The sequence below is a fragment of the Typopeltis vanoorti genome, chromosome 2, assembly GCF_054136105.1.
Source record: "Typopeltis vanoorti isolate ZY-2024b chromosome 2, IOZ_Tvanoo_1.0, whole genome shotgun sequence".
Classification (NCBI taxonomy): domain Eukaryota; kingdom Metazoa; phylum Arthropoda; class Arachnida; order Uropygi; family Thelyphonidae; genus Typopeltis; species Typopeltis vanoorti.
In genome coordinates this window covers 30444145-30466680 of record NC_143550.1, presented here as the reverse complement: position 1 = coordinate 30466680, position 22536 = coordinate 30444145, and the positions used below count along the sequence as shown (strand labels likewise).

The 22536-nt window shown below is 36.2% G+C and overlaps 1 protein-coding gene across 2 annotated transcripts in view; it reads right to left on the bottom strand.

Annotated features, from left to right (window-relative positions):
* Nucleotides 1-18928: 18928 nt before the first annotated feature.
* The window catches only part of LOC150108905 (neuronal acetylcholine receptor subunit beta-2-like), a 70028-nt gene continuing 66420 nt past the window's right edge, over nucleotides 18929-22536 (bottom strand). For both annotated transcript variants that reach the window (XM_090410866.1, XM_090410875.1), the window contains one exon: nucleotides 18929-19348. In XM_090410866.1, coding sequence (XP_090266992.1) covers nucleotides 19005-19348 — 344 coding nt within the window. In that variant the 3' untranslated portion in view covers nucleotides 18929-19004. The remainder of the gene's footprint in view (nucleotides 19349-22536) is intronic.

The following is a 22536-nucleotide window of genomic DNA, read 5'->3' as shown; positions in this document are numbered from 1 at the left end:
TTTGTCCATCTGTGCTACCTCCACTCTCTCACCTGAATGGTAGCATTGTAACATCACCTAAAGACGAGGCTGACATCTGGATTCATTCTTCTCTTCCAACTCCTCCATAGATGACATGACAAATTACCCCATTTACCTAGAACATTGCACTTACGTCTCCTGTAACCTTCCACCAGAAAGACAGAAGAAGAATCTTGAATAACTTGGATACTCCAAAAGCAGCTGATCTTGATGGAATCCCACCCATTTGTGTTCAAGAGATTTGCTCCTGACTGTAATCAGCTGGAATCCATCCTAGAGCATGGAAGAAAGCCCATATACAACCAGTTCCCAAAAATGGAGATAAATATTTATTATCAAGCTAATGAGTTATTGCTCTCATATCTGTTTTGTCTAAAGTAATAGAAGTTATCAACGGTCAACTTCTTCGACATCTTGAGAACTGCTAATTAGCGACCACCAGTATGCATTTTGCAAATCTAGATCCACAGGAAATCTCTGGCTTACCTTACATCATGTGTCTCTGGACCTATTCCATGGAAAGGTTTGGGGAAACCCGTGCTATTGCTCTTGACATCTCGAAGGATTTTGATAGGGTCTGGCATCAACAGCTTCTCAATAAGTTATCATCCTTTGGACTACCTTCATCTTTATGTAATTGGATTGCCAGTTTTCTCTCAGACAGGTCTCTACATGTGTGTGTAATAATAATAAAAAAAAATTATATCTCCTCTCTGCTCACATTACATAAATTTATCAGATTCTCTTAGCTATCATGGTGCAATCATTCCACACATTTAGTGACTGTTCAGTTCTTTTGACATCTTTAGTATGAGGACTAGTCACAAAAATAAATGACGTGTTAAGGCTTACATTTAATTTCAAAATTCGATGAAATTCAACATATTGCACTGTATCAAGCTTACAACACTCCCAGGAAAAGCAGCAGAGAACATTAAAAAAAGATCTGAAACACTTAACAGCCATTTTTCTTAAAGCAGTTATAACATAATTACTAAATTATACCTTCCAAAAATTATATTCTAGATTAATCTTATACTCACGTGTAAGCACACATTTGAGTGTGTGCTTACACACTCAAAGTTTGTGGATGAAGTATCTTCATGACCAGGCTGCTTGTATATAAAGGCTGTTGACTTCACATCCAATAGCGCAAAATATCCCATAATGCCAAGCACACTTCCTTTTAGATGTGTGTATACGCTCGGGTATATGATTAAAGAAGAATATAATTTCTTGGTGAGTATAATTTACTTTATAATCAAGTGAAAAATAACTCCTTTCTACAACATAATAGCTAATTAGCATTTGTAATGGGATACATCATGCACAGTCTGTATATAATTGTGTAACATCTGTAGATAGCTTTTTATTAGCATAACGGGTCTTGTACATTACACAAACAAATAAGAGGTTTCCAGATGTCATAAAATATAAAAGGTTTCCGTTCAAGTTGCCGTTTGAGTGAATCCTCAGAAAATTCCTTAAACATTCTAGTAAAAAGGTTATCTTCTAAGTATGGCACAAAAGCAGATGGTCAGTTTATATTATGATATTTGGAGAAGAATTGTACAGTGAGACCACTTTTTCCCTTTTCTTTTATGCTCTACGTTCCTGTGTGCTTTAAGGATTTTGAAACTTCATCCTATCTGACTGATGTAAAGCTTGCCACAAGAACATGAGATCCTATATATCCCAGGATACTTTACAAATGGAAAGTCTTTAGGCAATCAAGAAGTTTTGTAAGGTGCAGACAGGTTTAAACCTGTCCAGATAGTCTGAATATTCACTGTTCTTAAAAGATATGCTATCTTACTTGAAATTCTACCCATCTCAGGAGAGAAATGGTACCCTTGTGTTTAATTTCTGGAGATGCACAAGCCAGTTTATTGGAGAGTAATAGTTGGTTTCATAACCTTGAATAGCCATGTAGAAGGAATTGATTGAACAAGAGTAAGTTCTTTCTTTTTTGTATCATCATTCCTGATAATCCTTAAAGGTTATGATGATAACCAACTTTTGTTGATAGTGAAATGAGGTGACATGTAGATATCACCACATGCAAGTTGATTTTTTGTAGACATCTAAAAAAGGTAATCTGTTATCCTTCCAAATCTGCAGTATAAACTTAATCTTGGAGTGGGGTGGAGTTTATTCAGGATGGATGCAGAGTCTTGCTAGGTCATTAATAGTGTTTCCAGACACTTTTAACCATGATCTACATATCTTCAAGTGTATGATTTTAGGTTGCTAGTGCCAAGATTTCATTCTCAGATTTCTCCATAAAGAAATTGGCAGTGGGAAGCAGTTGCATGGAATCCATCACTAAACTATATTTTTGCAGGTAAAAAACCTTCCTTTCCAGGTAAAGAATGAAGATAGCAGTAATTATAATAATAATAATACGGGCACCTCATGGAATCCGAAAACTCATTGCAGGAGACCCAATCTATCCACACAATCTATCATACCTCTCCTTGAACCCATTAATAGAAAAAGCACTCGCAACTGATTGTGCAACCCATTCCACTCATTCACCACTCTCCATGTAAAAAATCTAGTCCTCACATTCCTACTGACCACTTCCAGGGATGACCCCTCGTTCTGGATCCTCTAGCTAAATGCTGAAACATTTCCCCTGCATCTATTTTGTAAAACACTAAGCAATTTAAATCTTTCTATCATATCCACTCTTTTTCTCCTATCAAACAACTTCTGCAATCCACACACCTTCAATCTATCTTCATAGGACACAGGCCACTCACCATCTTGGTCACTTGCCTCTGAATCCTCTCCACTGCTTCCATATCCCCAAGAAACCCAGCAGACCAGACTTGAGCACGGTAATCCAGATGTGGGCATATCAAGGCCTTATAAAGAGGAATTACAACTTCTTTATCTCTACTTGTTAATATGTGCTTTACTAGCCAAGTAATTTTATGTGCTACCTTAGCAATATGTCCTCTAAACTGTAACTCTGTCTACCACCATCCCTAAATCTCTAGCTTCATCTATTTGCTGGAGTAAAGTGCCATCAGTGTGATAAATAGCTTACAATCTATTTATCTCAAAGTGCATAACTTTACGTTTCTCGACATTAAACTGACATCCATTAAGTTTTGCCCATACTGACAGCCTATTTAACTATTATTTTACCTAAGAGTGGAAGAGATGTGTGATGTTCGGTGGAAAGAGGTCTTTGATAATATCAACTGATTCCTTGATTGGAATTAGTCAATAATGATATAATGCCTAAACCTGGCTTAAATATCTGAAGAAACAACTTGGATATCTGCAAGCTTCTCTACAAACTGAGCTGAGTTCTTTAAAAATGTATTTATTTGAATGTCCTATATGGGTCCTAAGGAGTGCAGATAAATACTTGGAGAGAAAGTAGGTGGGAGAGCTTATATCATCTACTGTTGAAAAAGAGAAACAGAAGTTTTCTGTATTTTGAGTACTCCATACAGTCTACGGGTGATGGGGTGTCTTGATATAAGTTGTTTAACAAGTTTCTTTGATAAACTAATCATGCTGGAGATCAAATCATTACTTTTGGTATATGAAGATGAATTACGATCAGAGTCTGTTTCTGTATAAATGGAAGAGCCTGATAGCATAGAAGAAATATGGCATCATTATCCATGCCATTTAATATACCTGTGGAATTCCTCATACCTTAAGATAACAATGTCATGGTTGCACATAACCTCTTAAGGCATTCCTTTCTAAGGCCATAATATTGCTTTTAGGTGTTTTGAATAGAGAGAGGGGATGCAATAAGCAATCTGGTATTCAAGGCATCCTCTCGAGCTAAAAACTATGCCAGTCCATAGCATGATATATTATGCCAATAAACTAGCTTATGCATCTCTGGAAATAAATTACAATGGCACCATTTCTCTTCCTTACATAGATGAGACATTAAGACAGTACATCTTTTAAGATTAATGTTCAGACCACCTTTACATCTGATCACATCTTACAAATGTCCTACATTTGCCTAAAGACAACTTCCATGCATAAAGTATCTTGGAGTATATATATAATCCGATGTTCTTGTAGCAAGCTTTACATATGAAGAGAAGTTTTGAAATCTGTAAGAGAGAACACAGGAGACATAGAACATCAAGAAAAAAGTGGTCTCGTTGTCTTTTCCAAACATCATGTTATGGATTAGCTGTCAGCTTCCATGCATTAAGATTTAATTATGAAATTCAATGAATTTTAACATCTTTCACTTTCTGATATTAGCTGACAGTATTATCAGAAAATGTAGTACAAAACATAAAAAAAGATCTGATCGCTTAACGATTATTTTTTAAATGAAAACAACTGATAGCACAGTAGCTAATCAACATGTCACGAGATACATCATGTGCGATCTGGGTACTGTTGCATAAATTCAGTAGGTAGTTATTGGCATAACAAAGATCCTGTATGTTACACAAATGAATAAGAACTTTCCAGGTGTCATTCATAGTATAAGGCTAAGGCTTTGGTTTATGTTCAAGGTGCTATTTGAATAAATCACTTTCAGATAATTCCTTAAACATTCTAATGAAAAGATGATCTAAGTATGTGGAAGCTGACGGCTAATCCATATCATATGTTCAGAGAAGATTTGCAGTGAGACCACTTTTTTCTTGATATTCTCTGTCACCTGTGTTCTCTTTCTTATAGATTTCAAAACTTCTCTCGAAACATGGAATCATATTTAAATATTTAATCTTAAAAGATGTGCTGTGTTATGTCCCACCTATGTAATGTAGAGAGATATTAATCTAAGGAGCCTTACCCTATATTTTTTTATTTTTGTCTCTCTTGACACCTATTAAAAATCTTGTTGAATAAAGTTGTGAATTCCTTGCTGTTGCTGGCAATGTATTAATGGAAATTTACATTTTTAATTCATTACTTAGTAACTAGCATAAGTGGCAAAATGCTTCCTGTAGAGGCTTTTAAATAACCTCAGCTTTAAGTCATTTGTTGCTACTGGTATAAACATCCCAGCATTCCTGTTTCTTTTCTTACACAATGTTATTTAGATCACCAACTTCAGTTTCAGACATATATATACTCCGACAATATTCTTACCAATTCTCTTACTATAGAATTGCCATAAATATTAATGCCACACTTGAAATAGAATCTTTGCCTAATACATAATAAAGCAAGGAATCCTGCCAATTAGAACACTTATCCCTTGTTGGATTCATACAACAAAATCCAACTATTTTCACCTGAATCATAACTAGATATAGCTGTCTTCAGTTTTTTACTTTCAATCCTGAAATTACCTCCTACTGAATTTATCCATTCTCTAGATAACTCACTACTGTATCTCCTGTCTAGATAATTGATAAATTCATTCAAGAAAAACAGATCTTATTCCTGGAGGGATGAGAAAGGTTGAGGAAGTTGACAGGTGCACAAGAAGAACCCATTTTGAATAATAAATACTCTGGAAGTCAATAAGGCAGTAATAATGAATGGGATTTCCCCATATGTTTTAAGAGAATGTGCTAAGGAACTGGCATCTCCATTGACCTGGCCAATTGATGAAAGGCTAGCTACTGAGTAAGTGCCCAAGGAGTTGAAAGAGGAGGGTAAGATAGTGCCATTTCATAAGGGTAGTGATAGAATGGAAGTAAAAAACTATAGTTGAGATTTTGGAGTACTTAGTGACAGATTGTATACAAAATTGGGCAGGTTTTTTTTTTTTATTATTATTACGTGACACCTCCAGGGAGTCCAAAGACTCATCGAGGGAAGGCACCTACTCTACAACTCTCCACCTCCACCACTCAATCCACCAACTACAATGATCTCCAACTACCATTATCATCTACACCAATGTCATCTACCACCACCACTAGTATTTTCACCGACAATCACGAACATCCATGCCCACACGGTATTTGAACCCTGCAGCCTTTTGGCTGGAAAGCAGATATGCTTACCATTCGGCCAACCAGGCCAGCAATAATTAATGCCAGTAGCACCCAGTGTTCCCAGGTGATCATCATCCCAAGTACTAACTGGGCTCAGGTTTGCTTAACTTCAGTGATCAGATGGGAACTGGTGCTTTCAAACCAATAGGGTAATATCTGTGAGGGTCAGCATGGATTTGTAAAGGGATGCTCTTGTTCTCAGTAATCTGCTTGCTTTTTTGTAATAGAGTAACAGGAGGTATTAGTAAGGCATATACTGCCATTTTTTTGAATTTTGCAAATGCAATTGCAATTGCCTGGGATTAGATATCAGGTTAGTGAGTTGGATAGGAAATTTTCGCTGATAGATATTCTACACTTGTGTACAGGGGAGCAGTATCAAAGAAAAAGGTCAAAAGTGGAATTCCACAGGACCTACTACTAGGATCTTTGTTGTTTAACTTTATGTCAATGATATTATCACTAGATTACAGGGAGATATTCAGTTGCATACACATAAAGTGAAACTGTGAATAGTGCTGATGATGGCCCTTCAGCGGGATGTTAGTGTAATGCAACTAAATGTAAGGTCTTGAAATTTTGGATCCACCAATGATAAGTTGCATAATCTATTGGTGGAAGTATGCTAGAGAAAGTGGAGAAGGCAAGAGATCTTAGAGCAATAGTCATTAGAAATTTGATGATTAAGGGATATGCTGTGAAGGTAATCAAAAATTATTGTTATCTGAAACCTCCAGGAAGTCGAGGACTCATTGAGGATGGGGGGGGCAGGGCTGCAGATCACCCACACTAACTGTCATAGCTTCTCTTAAACTCATTCGCACTGGATGTGCTCACTACTACAACAGGAAGACTGGTCCACTCACTCACTGCTCTGTGGGAGAAATCTCGATCTCACCCATTTCTTAAGGATAACACGTAAACTTAACTTCCATGGATGTCCCTTTGTCCTCTCCCCCCCACACACATACCATCCATATAATGAAAAATTTCATCACTTGATAACTTTTAAAACTCTTTCAGAAGTCTGTGAAACCTCTATAATATCACCCCCTCCCTCTATCTCCAGCATCTGCAGTCCACATATTCTCAGTCTGTCCTCGTAATATACATTCCATAATCCCAATATCATCTTTGTTACTCTTGTTTACATCCTTTCCACAGCTTCTTTATTCTCTGAACCCAGGAGATCAAATCTGCACATAGTAGTCCTGGTGCATCATAAAAGCCTTGTAAAGAGGCAGAATGACTTCCTTATCCTCACCAGTCAATGTTTGTTTTTAACATTGCAATTTTTGCTCTGAATTACATTTATAATTTTCAATATGACCTTTGAGCTTCATTTCCTATTCTCCATAACCAAGATCCCTAGCCTCGAACTGCATTTTTGCCTGTATATGAAAAAGATTTTTATGACTACAGCTAAATGTGGACATAAATTTATTGCTAGCATACTAAATTATATTACACAAAAGTGTTTTAAATTTTGTACAAATTAAATTGCATTAAGTTTTTTGCAAAGGTTACAAATTTCCTAAGAATATACGTAAGGAAATAATGTACAGTGTTTACAGAAAACTATGCAGAGAGACATTTCAGTATAGAATATGTCCACTATGAACTGCAAGGCTGCTCTCACAGTGTTGTACCAAGTGATTCAGGAGTTCTTGAGGCAAACTGATCCACTCCTCCTTCAGAGCAAGGATAAGGTTTGTTTATTTATTTGAGGGGAATTTCGAGCTGCAGTGCATCTCCCTATTATTCCAAACGTTCTATGGGGAAGTGTGCTGGACACTCGATTCAATTAATATCCTTGGTCTCCAGTAGTATTGCCACTGCTCATGTACAATGTGGTGTGGCACTGTCATTCATAAAAATGAATTCTTCACCAACAACACCACTGAAACATCGAACATAACATTTGAAGAACTTTGTTGCAATATTGTTCACCGGTCATAATCCCTTTTTTCCAGCACTTATAGCTCAGTGCACTCATTAAGCATAATGCCTCCCCACACTGTGATCCCAGCATCACTGTATCTTGAAGGGGATAGATACATCACTGTATCTATCCCCTTCAAGAATATTCTCGCAATGGTAAGCAGTACCACTTTCATGCCAGATCAAGTGTTGTCTAGAATCCGAGGAAAGACTAAAATGACTCTCATCTGTAATGAGTACATTATCCCATTGGTATCTTGTCCAATTTTTTATGGATACAACACCACTGAAAACATGTTTAACGATGAGCTGTGAATAAAGGGATGCAGACCACAAGCCTTCGGGCATACAGGCCTACTTGTCACAGACGTCTTACCAGTTTGTCAAGATATCTACATACCTGTGCTTGAATGGAGCCAACTTGCAAGCTGACCTACCGTGATGCATCAGTTACATTTTGCTGTTATAACCAAAAATCTGACTTCATGTTCCATCGTAAAGCAAGAGTAGCCTCTTAGCAAATGTGTGGAACACGTTCCTGTTGGTTTGAAATGCTGCCCAGAGCCTGGATACAATGCTATGTGAGATTCGTAACTCTTTGGTAGTATCAGTAATTCTGTGGCCACCTTCAAGCTTTCCAATAATTCTTCCCCACATGAAATCATCTAGATGATGCTTTTGAGACATTACAAGACATTCAATTTTGTAACTTTATTCCTTCATGAAAAGAGCCTACTTCAAGCACAATTTGCTTAACACAACCTTTTGCCTTTTATCCTGTTGAGTGCTACATAACCCCTTTGAGCTTGATTTGAAAATTTGATGTGTACTGCTATGTTCTTAGTTTTATATCGTCTCTGGTCTGTGTGACCACCTTTACTCTGTCTTTACTTTAACTTTACAGTTAACATTAAACTTTTTATATCACTCAATGTCAGATATTCGATTGCGAACAAATTTGTATTGATTAAAGACTGCGCCAGCCGGCAACTAAACTCTGATACATTATCCAAGAATACTTAAAGAAAATGTAGAGATCATGAGGCATGCAGTCGTGGTCCCGATTCCTATACCACTATTGGTTTCCCCTTTAGTGCACGGTACGCAAGTTTTCAAACGGTAGTTCAATCTGCAGAAAGGATGACAAACTCATTTGATTGTATATAAAGAAACACATTTATTATGGCACAAAGACAAGTATACATGTTAATCAAATCCTTAATCTTAAAAGAGTCTGGGTTCCCTTTACTTAAATAATCACATCCAAAACTTCTATGTTATAGTCTCTTACTTGGCATAAATTTCTCACTTCTATACGTGCATCTATTCTCAGACTCTTATAACTAAGTTACCTAATATTATCACACATGTAATATTGCATATATACACAAGACAACTCAATAATTCTGACATGAACTTCTCTAGGGTAATACTTCTTATTCTTACTTAATCTTCCCTCCAAAATATTTAGCTAACATTTAATTACGTTCTGATCATACAATATTACTGTTCCTAAATCACACAAACAGTTCGGGCCTCGGCGTCCTGTTCGCCTGGAGCCTAATATGCTTTCTTCTCAACTGCAGACAAAAGTGTCCAAATCGCAGACTGTTCTTATAGCACCACACAGAAATAGCATGTTTCCTTAACTTCTGCTTCCTTACCCCACGGTTACTTTAATCGAACATTTAACATAAGAAAATCTTACGCTTACTGTTCTTGCCTTGAACTGGATATTCTGGTCTGCTTACATCAGTGTCTTCACTGATGGCGGCCTTGCTATTCCTTTGTTTCCATACGAACCGAAAACACTCATACACAGATTTGAACACTGCCGTTGATCTCATCAGTGGCTCTTTCTTCTCATGGATCTGAATACACTGTAGTTGCAGCCTTGGCCCACGTAGCATACATAGCAAGAGGGGATTCTTGCTATACGTGACGGCAAGCTCTCTACACAGCTTTCCGACAGGAAACTAGGTGCCGACGAAACCCGGAGACAAGAGAGCGATTCGAATTCCCACCGAAACCTTTATACCTCAGAACAGCTCCCTCACTCGGCGGTGTCGTCACGCATACGATGACTGCCGATTGGACGCCGTGGCCACGGACTGTTTTTACATGGCTTAAAACATGCTCTAGCTTATACATATTTACTTGGCAATTTATACATGATTTTATATTCTAATTCATTTACAACTATTCTCTATTAAACTCATGGGATATTTTAACACTGTTCAGAGCTTACACACTTGGATATTTACATGTTCTTGGGACATTAGTCGGTACATTTCCCATCCGGAGGCATAAGCATGTCCTTATCCACTCCTTCTGAGATAACGCAATGTTGGGTGGGAAAAAAAGGCGACTCATCATTTTTTTCCGACACAACAGTACCCACTTTTTACTCTATGCTGAGAATAACTGATGATTTCTACTTGAAATCATCAGTTACACAAATTGCCACAAGCTGGTTTGTCTGAATTTGCAGTTGTAATCTTCAGAAATAGTATTGAGTATGTTATATTCAGTATAGTATAGGATATCCTCGACAGCCTTTTGTAACATCGCATCTCAAATGCATCTATCCTTTTCCTATCAGATTGCTTCAAGCTCCAAGTCTCACATCCATAAGTTGATGTTGGAAAAACAGCTGCATCAAAATCATCAGCGTTGTTCCTATGGAGATAGATTCATCCTTCCAGATTTTAGACAAATCTCTGACTGTTGTTTTAGCCATTCCTAATCTTCTTCTGATGTCTTCTGAACAGTAATTCTTCCTCCATTAAGGTACATTTGTTTCTCAGGAGCATCCCTGTCTGTATTTCCTTTAAGAACGTTATCTTGCTAGGATTGAGCTGAAGTCCTCTGTTCGTACTGATCTTATTAACTTTATCAAGAATTTGTCTTAGTTCTTCCTTGTCATTACAAAGTATTACATCATCTGCTTACCTCTGATTACTGATCAATATACCACCTATCCTAATTTCTGTCTTAAGTTCATCCAATGTTACATGCTTGATGTCCTCACCATTGATACTAAACAGATGAGGAGAAAGTAGGCATCCTTGCCTAACTGCCTTTCCAATCTGAAGCCAATCAGTTAATCCAACACCTGTTCTAATGATGGTGTTTGCTGATTTTTGCTCACTGTACAAGTTAGCTATCCACCTGATAATGTATTGAGGAAAACCCATTATCTTTATTATTTCCCACAGTTTCACATACTGAACACAGTCAAAAGATTTAGAGTAGTCTATAAACACATTACCATAGGGCAGTGGTGTTCAACCTTTTTTACTACACGAGCTACTTTTCTATAAAAAGTTATTCGGCGATCTACTCTCTTATATAGATCACGTTCTCCCAACCTGATATCTGATTATGCACAAATAAACAACTAAAAACTTTATTTGTGTATTTAAAAATTTATTTATCACTTTTAATTATTTTAATACAAAATATATATATATATATATATTGGAATAAAATATTTATTTCTCTGTTTTGGAAAACCAAAGTTAGAAAAAACAACAGATTGATTACAAACTCACAAGTTACAGGAAATGCTGGTTGATTAAAAAAAAATGATTAAATGAAATGAAGCCTGATTTATTACCTATCATTGCAGGAGCACCATCAGTAGTAATAGACACAAGTTTAAAAAGCAGAAGTTTGTGTTGTTTCACAAATTCATCAAATGCTGAAAAAATGTCTTCTCCCCTAGTCCTTCCCAATAATGGTATAATTTTCAAAAGTTCTTCTTTACTTGAATAATCTTGAAATACCATGCGAATAAATATCATTAACTGAGCAATATCAGTGGAGTTGTTTGATTCATCAAATTGTAATGAAAACGCAACATACTGGTGAATGTCTGACATTAACCTGGCCTGGAAACGTTTCTCCGGCAATTTGAAACCTTGTCTGTGGCCTAGAAGTAGTCTCTCTCTCTAGTGACATCTCGAACCGAGAAGCTCCTTTCTGGAAGCGGGAAACTCCTCTCTCAAGCAACGTGGATCCAGGCAGTCTCTCTGACGACGACTCTGGACCGGGCGGCCTCCTGTCTGACAGCAATTCTGGAACCGGGACCCCTTCTGCTTGCTTCAGTCCCTTTTTATTAGGCCTCCTCTGAGACCTTGCATGAGGTTTGGCAACCCCAAAGAATCAGTATGAGTCTTTCATCTTAAATTTCAAGTTCGGCACGCCTTTTGTTCTCCTCTGCTTTCTTTTGATTTTAAGTTGCTGACCATCGGAAAGTTGTTTGAACTCTTTCTGACTGACTTCGGAGATGTTTACACTTAGAGCCTGCAAGCCTTTCTCATACATACAAGTTTCAATAACAATCTTTCTAATGCCGCCATGTTCGGCGACAAAAACATTGCCTTTGTTTTTAACACTAACATATTCTTATTAAAGCAGTATATACGGTTAGCTTCAAAAGAGTTATTTACAAAAACATCTAATACAAACTATACCGAGACAAAGTTTATTTTTTTACAATATTCACATGGGACTTAACCTAAGTAAAATATCGATGTAATGTGCTTTGGAATATTTAATATTTAAGCTACAATCGAGTTTTTACACTTTGACTTCCACTGATCCAAATTAACTCATTTACCCTGATTTAAAAGAAAATTACTGATTTGACAATTTTAATGAAAAATAAATAAACAATAGCAATACACTTACAGCGAATTAAAAATAATACAAAATAATAATAAATAAAATATTATGTTTTTAGTTTTAATTAAATTTGTAAGTAAGGAGGAATACACAAGAGATCGACCAAAAATCGCTCCGCGATCAACCGGTTGATCGCGATCGATGGGTTGAACACTCCTGCCATAGGGAGTCTAAATTCTTTATACTTTTCTATGATCTAAGGCAATGGATCTCTGGTACCCTTACCTTTACTAAAACCTGCTTGTTTCTCAGGCATCTCTGCCTCAATCCTATTTACATAAAGATTAAACTAATAGCTCTAAAGTGAAGCTTACCAATAAAAAATTGTCAATTTCTTTGTACTTCATATGGTTGGCATATGACAATTATTACGCACAATCAGATCCTCCCACCCAAATATTCTCTCTGCATAATTAATTACCTCCATTTTTAAATCTTAAGTATCCTATCCATACCAAAATTTTAAAAAAATAATTTTTTTTTAAAATTCAGGTTCAAACTGAAATGTAAATACAATGCTACTTAAGGGATTATTTGCAAGCTGAACTTATTCTAAACCAATCCTTTATATTGTATTATAGAAAGTTGAAATGGTAAGGAACAAATCATTTATTTATTCATGAAATAGTTTTTGGCTATAAAGATATCAATCATCATACAAATGGAGAGTATGTGTAGTCATTTTGAATGAGTGAGTGAGTGCAAAAACAGAATGATCAGGTTCATGCGCAGCCTATTACTGTATTTGGAGATTGGACATTATTATACAAGTATCTCCATGAAGTCAGAAGACTAATCACGGTAGATCCATCTATTCACACACAAGCCATCATTCATACAATACCTATCATACTTCTCCTTAAACTCATTCACTGATGAAGCACCCAGAACTACCTCTAGCAACCCATTCACTGCCCTCCAAGCAAAAAATCTACTTCTAACACCCTTGCTAACCACACTCTCATACAACTTCTACTAATTTTTGAAGCCTACAGACCATCATTTACATTTGCTGATTTACATAAATAGGAACATGGATTGTAAGAAGCATGTATCAAGGAAAACTAGAACATAAAGAAAGAAATGAGAACTCGAGTGAAGATTTTAGGAATCAGCGAGTGAGATGAACAGTAATGGGTCATGTTGATACCAATGATTTCATGATATATTACTCTAGACATGAAAACCTTCGAAGAAATGGAGTAGCATTCATAGTTAGAAGATAAATACAGAAAATACATTTTGAGTTACAACCCATTATTCGATAGAATAATTCTAATCAGAATAAAGGCATATCCATTGAATGTTACACTCATAAAAGGTGTATGCACTTACTACAGATTCAAGTGAAGATGACGTTGAAGAATTTTGCAGTAGATTGCAACAAGTAGCATACAGTATTGATCCAGATTTTCTCTTGCTATTAGGTGATTGAAATGCAAAAGTAGGTGAAAAAGAAGAGCAAGGCATAGCTGGAAAATTTGGTTTAGGACTGAGGAATTGAATCAGGAGAAAGGATGGCATTTTTTGTTGAAAAAAGGTGCTTCATAGCAAACACTTAATTTCAACAACATACAAGAAGATTGTACACATGGACTTCACCTAATGGTAAATATAGAAATCAGATTATATTTTTGCCAGCAGAAGGTGGAGAAGTGCTATCTAAGCAAAAACACTACCTAGTGCAGATTGTGAATTATTGATGGCTCAAATTAAATTGAAATTAAGAGCTAAGAAGAAACAAAAGGACAGTATCAGATTTGATTTAAATTATATAAATGAAGCATTTAAACTAAATGCTTCATTAAAAAGACAGGAAGAGAATTAGAACATTTTGTTTTTTTTCCCACAGTTGTGGGAAGAAACAATGTACAGTCATAGAAGCAAGAAAGAAAGATTGTAAATGGTTGGTTGTCAGAAGAAGCTATTGAAATAGATGAGGAAAGAAGAAAAATTAAACTAAAGAGAAACAAAGAAAATAGTTAGACAACTGAGAGCAGATTTCCAGAGACAGGCTAGGAAAGATAAAGAAAAAATATAAACAAAAGGTACAAGGAAATTGAAGAAAGCAGTATTAAGGGTAAGATGAGAGATCTGTTTAGAAAAATAAGTATTGTTACAGTGAAGTTTATCCCTAGATTAGGAATTGTAAAAAGAAATTTGGAAAGATGTCTGATGGAAGAAGAAACAGCGAAAAAAGATGGAAAGATTATGTAGAGGATTTGTACAAGAAAGATAATAATATTGAAGGAGAATTTGTTGAGGAACCCATGATAATGAAAAGCAAAGTGATATCAGCAATGAAACAGTTACCAAAAGGAAAAGCTGATGGAGTATCAGTGGAATTACTGAGAACAGCTGGCAGATCAAGTAGTGAATATCCATTCAATTCAAGTGCCATCTCCTGTCTAGGAGGTTGACTAACATGGTGTGACTCATGGTTATCTACGGGCTTTATGACATGTGGTGAGGACTCTATCTCTTCCACACATCATAAGTAATCATTCCCGTAAATCTGTGTGTGTTCACAAGGCCAGTTTGCTTGTTCTGGTGAAACAAAAAAACCCACGTTTCCAGGTGAAAAAAAAACCCTACCTCCGTATGACTAGGTTACTCACTTTTAGTCAAAAGAGACTAGATAAAGGTTCCTCATGTCATTGTCAAGAATCAAACCCAGGTCTTTCCAACCAAAGGGCTTCATCTATACAGATTGAGCTACGGAGGCTCTGTAGTGAATATGTTGACTGAAATTTGTCAACAGGTTGGAAAGAAAATATATTGGCCTAGAGATTGTGAGAATTATAAAATCATTGCTTTAATTTCACATGCAAATAAAGTTATGCTGAAAGTGATCTAGCAAAGGCTGGAGCTATATGCGAATAGAGAAACAACAAGAACAGGCAAGCGTTCGAAGAGGTAGAGGAACTACAGACCAAATAGCAAATGTGAGATGGATTATGGATAGAACAAGAGAATTTCACAAGGAAGTATTCATCTGTTTTATTGATTATAAGAAAGCTTTTGATTGCATGGATCACAACATACTGTGGATTGTAATGAGATCAATGAGAATACCTGAGCATGTATATCTCTCGATAAGAGAGCTGTGACAACCAAGCAGTTTCAGTTAAAAACAGTCTTTGGAGAAATAGACAGTGTTTGAGTGACAAAAGGGGTGCAGGAGGGTTGTATACTGTTGCCCTGTCTTTTTTTTTTTTAGACAAATATCCAGCTGGAATTAAGATTGGTGGCAGAAAAATAAATAATTTAAGCTATGCAGATGATACAATCCTCATAACAGAAATTAAGAAACATCTCCAGCAGTTGATTCTATTGGTTAAGAGGCAAGTAACAAAGCCGAGTTTAATTTAAACATCAGCAAAACCAAAGTGATGGCTTCTGGCAATATAAATGAATTTATTATAGAGAGAGAGAGAGAGAGATAAAACAAAAATTGTTGAAAGTTATGATTTATTGGGGTCCAGAATCAGAAATGATGGTAAATGTGAAGATGAAATTAAATGGATAGTCATGGGGAAAAAAGCTATGTTAAACCTGTCAAAAATGATGAAGGATACAGGTGTGAGTAAGGCTACAAAAGTTAGAATTGTCAAATCAGTTGTATTTCCAGTAGTGATGTATGGATGTAAAAGCTGAATTATTAAGAAGAAAGACAAAGCGAATTGATCCATTTGAATTCTGGTTATGGAGGAGACTATTAAGATTCCTGTGGACTGTGGATTCCTGAGGATGGCTGATTCTCAGATATCAAAAAAGACTATTAAGATTCCTGTGGACTTACATGGAATGTGAGTGCAAAATTTAAGGTGTACCACAAAGATCAGTCCTTTGTCCACTATTATTCAATCTGTACATGAATGACATTGGGAAGTATTTGACAGGCAACATACAGTTGTTTGCTGATGATGCAGAGTAATCAGGAATGAAGTACTTGCAAAATGATTTGAATAGGTTAGAATTGTGGCCATGGGAAAATGGATGTCAGTATATGTAAAGTCATGCACTTTGGCATGATTAAATATCCAGTATCGTATTATATTGGTGGGATTATGCTAGAAGAAACTGATCAGGCTAGGGATCTTGGAGTGTTAGTAGATAGGATGCTGAAGTTCAGGGGCCATGTAGCGAAGATTGCAAATGCAACTCAAAAGATAATTACAATGCTGAAACGAATATTGACTTAAAGTTAGAGAGTCAAAAATGATATCAGGATTGCAGAATACTGATTATGAAGACAGATTGAGAATTTGTACACTGTAGACACTAACAAACATGAAAAAGAGGGGGTGATCTGATTGAGACTTACAAACTTCTGAAAGGGTTATACATAATTTCATTACATGGAATTTTTCATTTTATGGGGAAAGGACAATAGGGCATCCTTGAAAGCTGAGAACGAATGCTACTAAGAATGGTCAAGACTAGAGTTTTCTTGCATAGATTGGTGCATGATTTGAATGGATTGCCATTGGAAGTCGTGTGTGCAAGCAGTGAATGAATTCAAGAGTGAGTATGGTAGCTGTTGCATGTAGTATGTGGCTTGTATCGATGAGTCCCTAATTCCCTGGAGGTCTCTTAATAATAATAAGAACACTCAGCTGAATGTAGAGTTAGGCAGGATCTCTTACAGTGAGTAAATAGAAAATCCATGAAGATCATAATTCCAATCCTATCTGCTGTTGCATATTTAAGTCCAAGACCACTTATGGTCAAGTCACTTGACCTAATTTTGGTAATGATAGGACAGTTTAGTCTGCTATGCCTACAAACGTCTTTAGCTGTCTGATTTGATTGGTTGTTTGAGATGAAAAACTTTGCCACCTTGGTATGAGACAAAGTTACTTTCATTTGAAATCTTAGAAATGACCATGCTCTTGACAGTATTCACATTCAGTCATTTCCAACTAATTGGCATCATTGCTGCAAACTATTACTACTACTACTTAACACCTCCAGGGAGTCCATAGACTCATTGAGGGCGGGCACATACTCTACAACTCTGTCTCCACCAACTGCCACTACCTTCATCATCAGTACAAACTGTATTACAGAAGTTCTAATTGATTATCATAAATAATGAATAACAATAATAATACAGGCTCTTCTGATTTTTTTTTTAATTTATTTATTCCTGTTTAGTATAAGATCACAGAATTTACTATGTCTGTACACACCATACCATGTTTGATGACAAACATTAAACTAAAAAGCTGTGATTTTTTTCACCCAACTCACGTCTGTTGGGTGAAAAATTTAATTTAATAATTTTTCACCCAACAGACGAAATAATTACATTCCAATGAAATATTGGAATTCTGAATGAATGAGCTGATTAATTCTGATAATCAGTATAATTTGCTGATGTGATTACTACAAGTAGCATATGCAGAATTTTTAGTGGCTGGAATGGGGAGTCCAAACTTTGCTTATTTTCTTTTTACTGTTATTACCACACTCAATTTGTAAGAAAATTTTCTCATGATTAAGGTGAAAAATCATTTTCATTAATCTGATCTCAGTTTGAGAGGTATGTGTGATGTACCAGTGCATTTTTTTCATAAAAGAAAAAAAATCGATTTTTAATGCATTTATCTTTTTTCTTAGAAATGTTTGAACTGATTTAAAAAAAAAAATAATTAAAATTTACAAAATGTAAACATATGTATTGATATTTGGACTGGATGACAGAACCTACACAGCTTTTCACAACTTTCTGTATAGCCACAATTATTTTTGGAAGAAGTGTGCCATTAATTTGATCCTCAATGGAATTAAATTTAGTCTGGCATGTTTGAATTTGTGTCCTGAGTTCTATGGTTGATGATGGAACAATGATATTGCCAGTGAGTATATATTTCAAGGAATTTAATATTCCCCTTGGTTTCAAGTTCTTTCTGCAACCATTTTATTCTGGGTTGATCAACAGTTTGAAGTACATTCTACAAACTGTTGATCAATCCAGAATAAAATGGTTGCAGAAAGAACTTGAAATCAAGGGGAAGATTAAATTCCTTGAAAATATAATCAAATTAATGGCACAGTTCTTCCAAAAATAAATGTGGCTATACAGAAAGTTGTGTAGGTTCTGTCATCCAGTCCAAATATCAATACAAAATTGAGTTCCAGCAAAACTTTCATAACAAACGTAAACATGATATTTTAAAGATATTTCCTCTCTCTCTCTCTCTCTCCAACAGCCCATCACATCTGAATTTGACAGTCTTCAGGAGAGATTTTTTTTTTGTTCTCTGTAGGAATCAAATTTGATTCATCAAATAATAATGATATTCACAACTGAATAAGCGGTCTGTTAATTACATTTTTTTTATAAAAAGCTGAGTTTCATCTTCAGTCTCCTCCCCATCTAAAATGTAATCATTATGTGGTCATTAATAATGCAATCAGAATTATATAAACAAAAGAAAACACTGCAAATGCCATTCTGTCCACTGCTAATCCCAAGAGAATCCAATCTCCAGGTTTCTTAAATCCTTCATCCAAAGATGTAATGCCATCATGTTGGCTAATGTTCATAGCATGCTGTTGCAGTTCACCTGCTGGATAATGCAGAGCATATAAACACAGTCGGTTTCCAATAGTTCCTCTTAAATGTCGGAATATACTAGAATGAACTGAAGTCTTGCACCTTGATATAACTGTCACAATTACCGATATTATGATGAAAGCTGCTGCGATGCACAGTGCACCTGCATAATATTCAGCTGTAAAAATAATAATAAAATATTATCTACAGTGTTGAAAGCCTAATTATAATAGAAAATACTGAGTTAATTATTATTATTATTATTAAGAGAGACTACAGGGAGTCAGGGACTCATCAACGGAGACTAAATACTACAAGCATCAGCTAACATACTTATTCTTGAATTCATTCACACTGCTTGCACTCACAACATCCAGTGACAATCAATTCCAATCATGCCCCACCCTATGAGAGAAAAATCTAGCCCTCACCCCTTCTTAGCAGCATTCATTCTCAGCTTCCAAGGATGTCCTCTTGTCCTTTCCCCACCATTCATAAATTGAAATATCCTGTATGACCCTTTCAGAAGTTTGTAAGTTTCAATCATATCACCCCCTCTTTCTCCTATTTTCTATTGTCTGCAATCTCCAAATTTTCAATCTGTCTTCATAATTAGTATTCCACAATCCTGATATTATTCTAACACTCTCTCTCTCTCCAGTATATCAGAATCACAATGGAGACCAGGCCTGCAGACAATAGTCCAAGTGAGGTCTTATCAAGGCATTGTAAACAGACAAAATGACATCTTAATCTTTACATGCGAACATTCGTTTCAGCATTTCAATTATCTTTTGAGTTGTATTTGCAGTCTTTACTACATGGCCCCCTGAACTTCAACTTCCTATCTACTAACACTCCAAGATCGCTAGCCTCATCAGTTTCTTCTAGAATAATCCAAACAATATAATACAACATTGGATATCTAATCAGGTCAAAGTGAATGACTTTACATTTACTGACATTGAACTGACATCCATTTTCCCATGCCCACAATTCCAACCTATTCAAATCATTCTGAAAGTACTGCATATCAGCAGCATTCCTAATTATTCTACGTATCTTTGCATCATCAGCAAATAGCTGTATGTTGCTTGTCAAATCCTTCCCAATATCATTAATATATGGATTGAATAACAGTGGACCAAGCACTGATCCTTGTGGTACACCACTTTTTTTTTTTTTTTTTTTTTAAATCTTTGTACTAGTTATGGGCAGTACTACCCTTACATCACATCCAGACTTGATACAGGCTTAAGCCTTTACAAGTATTTCACCCTATGCCTGTTCTAGTTATCATTGTAGTCATTCTCTGGTGGCAACGGCATGCCAGGCTGTTTTAAGTCCTTATAACTATTAGCACTCCATACGCCATGTAAAGAGATGGTGGCGCTGGTAAACCTCGGAGTTGCCCCATGCTCCTCCCATATCTTACTAACTAGATCTTGGTTATTCTTGTAATAGTTTACCTTATTATTATGGCTATAGGTTAGTGGGTGCCCTGTTCCCACTACCTGGGCATCAACTACCCAAACGTCACATCTCTTTTAATCACTAAGTCTGACTTACACAAACCCGTGGAGGTCCTATAATGTGTTTCCACTGCAGTTTCCCAACCTTTGTTCTTAAAGCAGTTGTTCAGAATGGAGACCATGGCATCATGCCTCCTCATGCGGATCCCATGGGTGCGGAAGCAACACTGGGCTATATGAGACAATGTCTCACTGTATTGGCAGCCAGCCCTTCAGTTGGAGTCGTCACTACCCCATCGAGCTGTGTGGGCTCGAGTAGGCAGGGCATTAATCCTCGTCCTGATAAGGTCAATATACTTGAACCTAGGGAGGAGTCTGGTGCCATCCCTTACCTCACCCTATGAAATAATAGGGTGAGGATATACTAAACGAGTATTTAGGCTTATATGCTGGTTTACATTCATGTTGCACTTTAATGGAATAATTTACACCACAAAGAGAAATAATTAAACAACAGATTTAATCTTATTTCTTCCACAATATGTGGAAGAAATAAGATTGAATAAAGACTAAATAAAGTCCAATCCTATGAAGGGTATTCTCTATGGGTGCTGTTCGCTAGCTTTAGATGGGTGGGAAGCCTAAGAATTAGTTTCCTAAATTTTGGGAAGTTTATTAAATTATTTAAGAAATTTACAACCTATACTGGAATATTAATTTAAAGAAACTTTAATAAATATCTCCGCCATTCAGAGAAATCTGCTACAAATTCTAAAAAAGAGTCAAGTTTGTATTTGCTATGATGAATCATGGTGATTTTCTTCTGTGTAATTCTGAGTAAGGTATCCAAGGAAGCATGGCATGCTAGACCTAATTGATCATAGTTGTTGCATTAAATGAATTTTTTATGTTCTTCTAGGCAGATGTTGACAGATCTCCCAGTCTAACCATAATATGATAATTTGCAAGGTTTGTTCTTGCAAATTATCATATTATGGTCAGACTGGGAGATCTGTCAACATCTGCCTAGAAGAACATTAAAAATACTTCTTTTTTTGACATTGTAACCATGAACAGGAAAGTTTGGCAAATAAAGACAAGTTCTGCTGTAAGGGAAGCTTGGGTGGAAAAGAGGTTGGAGGCTCTGTAGACAAGAGTTCGTGATCCCATGTAGTAGAGAAGATGGATGATAGGAAAGTTTAATTCCATAATGCAAAAACATTATGAGAAGGGTCATACCCAGATTAGTTTTGACCTATGTTGAGGTCCCATCAGTGGGACCCAGTCCCAGGAAGATACCAAGGCTAAATCAATGCAGAAGTCATATAATTTCTATGTGCAACATACTCGTAAATACTCTGGATCAGAAATAGTTGGGTTTTTTTCCCCTTCTGCTGAGTGACAAAGCATATTATATTTGACAAGAAATTATATTCTTGTTTTAATCCTTTACTCAAACATAAGCAAACAAAGTTATTATTATTCCAGACCACCATGAATCATCATCGCAGGAGGCCCATCTTAAACAGCACATGTGAGGGTGTGCTGAAAAGTTGTGATAATTACCATGAAGGAATTGAAGTAGAACCATAGAACTTGCACATTATTCTATCATACATATTTCCCACAAAGTGCTATACATTTTTGCTGCTACATCATTTGCAATCCTCGGAGGATAAGTCTTTCCTTGTTGCACAACCAGTCCTCAGCTGCAGATATGACGTCGTCGTCTGTGGTAAATTTTGTACCTTTAAAGTGTTTCTTAAATTGAGAATAAGAAATACTCAGATGGGGCCAGGTCTTGCAAATAGAGTGGGTGAGGCAGACATTGAACACTCAAGTTGAGTATTGTCTGTTCAGTTTCATGAGCAGTGCACTGTCCTGCAAAAGCAAC